The following is a 3,632-nucleotide window of genomic DNA, read 5'->3' on the forward strand; positions in this document are numbered from 1 at the left end:
ACATAAAATATGAAGTATCTATTCAGGACTCTGAAAAAGGAAGCTTGCCCTGACTGGGATGATTTAGTATTAACTGACTGAGAATATTTGTCTATGGATCCAAACAAGTATTTTCATTAAAGTTGAAACATTTTGAGCTTTCAGTTTGCAACAGAAATATTTTGCCTGTTTATATCTAAGAATTTTTCAAATGGCACTGAACGTTTTCTGAACCAAGAACACATTTTCTTAAAAGACTATGTGCAATGGGTAACAGGGATGTTTTGTACCTGGACCTCTAGCATTTCCTAAATATGTCCCCTACCCTGATTCTCTAGAAGGAGGTACATCTGCCCAGCATTTTTCTTAGAGCTGCTGCCACATCTTTATTCCTCAAACTATAGATGAGTGGGTTAAGCATGGGAGTGAGAATGGTGTAGAAGGCAGACACAAGTTTGTCATCCTCTGGTGTGTGATAGGAACTGGGCAGCACATTGGTGTAGAAGGCTGCCCCATAGAAAATGCTCACCACTAGAATATGGGAAGAACAAGTAGCAAAGGCTTTGCGCCGACCCTCAGCAGAATTCATCTGATGGACGGTAATCAGAATCCGTATGTAGGAGACAGATATGATGATTATAGGAATGAGCATCATCAGTACACAGCAGGAATACATAAGGGTCTCATAGAGAGATGTGTCTATACATGACAACTTCAGCACAGCTGGGATCTCACAGAAAAAATGATTGATTTTTCGAGACCTGCAGTATGGAAATCCCATGGTTATAGGAGTCAAAATAAATCCATCCAAAGAACCACCAACCCAGGATCCCACTACCATAACAATGCAAACCCTACGGTTCATGAGGAGAGGGTATCGGAGGGGATTGCACACAGCCACATATCGATCATAAGCCATGAGGCCCAGCAGGAAGAATTCCCCTCCAGCTAGTGTCAGGTAGAGAAATATCTGAACAGCACAGCCAAGGAAGGAGATAGTCTTTTCCTTGGACAGAAGGTCTTGAAGCATCTTGGGGACAGTGATGCAGATATACACCGTGTCCATGATGGAGAGTTGGCTGAGCAAGAAGTACATGGGTGTGTGGAGACGAGAATCCACATGAATGAGCAGAATCATGACCACATTCGCTGTTACAGCCACCACAAAGATGGAGAAGACAACCGCGAAGATAAGCCCAGGGAACAAGGGATGGGTGATGAGGCCCAAGAGGATGAAGTCAGTGGAGTTCTGAAAAATGGCCCCCATGTACATATCATAAGATAATTCCTAGACTGATAAGACAGAAAGTTAGTCAGTTAAGTAATAATCTAGTATTCAGAGAGAGTCACTGTGAATAGTATGTCAAATGCAGTGCATAATAATGGAAACACTTCAATTTTGATATCAGAATCACTTTGGATTTTGATTTCACCATCAATTGCCTCTATGACATTGGACACATAAATTAATCTTCAAGTTAACTGGTTCTATTATATCTGCAAAAGTCATCATAAATCTATGTGTTTAAAGTTCAGACATGTCTTTAGGCTGCATATGAATCATAAAAACATTATTTATAAAGTCCAAGTTTCAGATTCTAGTTTATATTTATTCTGAGCTATTTTTTTATATGCGTTTTTTAATTTTATCACTTATATTGAAAATTTTCTGAGATTGGTATCTGTGCCTTACCCTCCATATTGCTTTGTAATCTATACATATATATGTTGATTAAATTTAAATTGCTTTCTGCAATTATATTGTTAAAATAATACATGTGTTAAAAGATGTCCCTGTGTGCTTTTATAAATTGAAATAACATAAAATGGAGTTAACAAAGTCAAATAATTGTAACTATTTTAGGCTAGTGTTATTAAACAACTTTTGAATGGTTGGCTCATCAGGATTAATTTTATTTGAGGGTCAGGGACCCCTGTGCCTTGTTGTCAGATATTGTGCAGTAAAGGCAGCTCATGATTTAGATCACCTTAGTTAAATATTTGGAGTCTATTTTTCTCGCAAGATAATATGAGTTATCACAAATGTTGAATGAGAAGGCCATGATGAACTCTAAAAATAAAGCTTTGTCTTCATCATCATGGCAGTATTTCTAATAGATGCTATGAAGTTTGCCAAGTTTTATGATTTAGTGCTGGAGCTCTGGTAGCGTAGTGGTTACGAATCGGACTGTGAACCATAAGGTCAGCAATTTGAAACTACCAGCTGCTCCGCAGGAGAAAGATGAGGCTTTCTGCTCCCGTAAAGATTTACAGCCTCAGAAACCCTGTTCAGGGTCACTATGACTTGGAACCGACTCGCCGGCACTTAACAACAAACAACAACAGCATTCTCAAGGAGCTCTGGTAGCATAGTGGTTACGAGTCAGGCTGCTAACCTCAAGGACAGTAGTTCAAAACTACCTACTAGCTGCTCTGCGGGAGAAGGATGAGGCTTTCCACTACCTTAAAGATTTACAGCCTAGGAAACTCCATGCAGGGAAGCTATGAGTCAGATCAGACTACATGGTACATAACCACCACCATCACCAGCATTCTCCAGCTGCTAACCTCAAGGTCAGCAATTCGAAACCAGCTGTTCAGCGGGAAAAAGATGAGGCTTTCTGCTCCCATAAAGATTTACAGACTTGGAACCCTTATGCAAGGTCTCTGTGAGTCGGTACCGACTCCACGGTACATAACCACCACCACTATCACCACCAACAGCATTCTGGAGTCCTGGTACAGCACTGCGGGTTAAAGCACTGGACTGCAAAGTCGGTGTGAACAGCAAGGTCGGCAGTTTAAACTCACTAGCCACTCCTCGGAAACCCTATACAGGGTCGCTATGAGTCCGAATAGACACAATGACACTTAACAACAACAACATCATTCAGAGGAGCCCTGGTATAGTACTGAAGCACTCAGTTGCTAACCAGTGGTTCAAACCCCCCAGGGGCTCCTCAGAAGAAAAGATCTGGCAATTTACTCTGTAAAGATTATATGTAGTCTGGGAAACTTTATAGGGCAGTTTTACCACTCTTATAGGGTCACTATAAGCCAGAATCATCTAGTTAGTACACAAAAAATAGCAGCAGCAATAAAAGCCCTGTGACCAGTGGTTAAGTGCTTAGTTGCTAACCAAAATGTTGACAGTTCAAACTCACTAACCATTTCACAAAAGAAAGCTGTGGCAGTCTTCTGCAAAAACATAACCAAATCAAATCATATTAGTTACCATTGAGTCAATTCCAACCCAAAGTCACCCTACAGAGTTAAGAGAACCGCACAGGGTTTCCAAGGCTATAGATTTATGCTGATTCCATGTATCAGAGTAGAACTGTGATCCACTGGATTTTCAGAAGCAGCTCTACAGGATTTTGTTCTGAAGTGCCTCCAACCTTTCTGTTAGCAACTGACCACATTAGCTGTTTAGAACACTTAAGTATTGTTTTAAAAGAATTAAGCTAAATTACTGTTGTTGTTTTTTGTTTTTATTGTTTTTAATTTTTAATCTTGTTTTGTTAATTTCAGAATGCCTGGTGCCAGAATTCAGCTTCCAAATGTAACATTTCATTTATAGTATGTCTTATTTTGCCTTTTTTTTGCATTTATCTAATTCCCATTAACTGAACAACTGAACCCCTAAAATGTGC

General features: G+C 39.8%; 1 protein-coding gene across 1 annotated transcript; it reads right to left on the bottom strand.

Moving 5' to 3' along the window:
• Positions 1–313: 313 nt before the first annotated feature.
• Positions 314–1,252, bottom strand: LOC102810953 (olfactory receptor 2T2-like). Its single transcript, XM_006874486.1, has one exon. It carries the CDS (start codon positions 1,250–1,252, stop codon positions 314–316), a length of 939 nt encoding a protein of 312 aa, XP_006874548.1.
• Between the last annotated feature and the right edge of the window lie 2,380 nt (positions 1,253–3,632).

The sequence above is a fragment of the Chrysochloris asiatica genome, unplaced genomic scaffold (genome assembly GCF_000296735.1).
Source record: "Chrysochloris asiatica unplaced genomic scaffold, ChrAsi1.0 scaffold00279, whole genome shotgun sequence".
Classification (NCBI taxonomy): Eukaryota; Metazoa; Chordata; class Mammalia; order Afrosoricida; family Chrysochloridae; genus Chrysochloris; species Chrysochloris asiatica.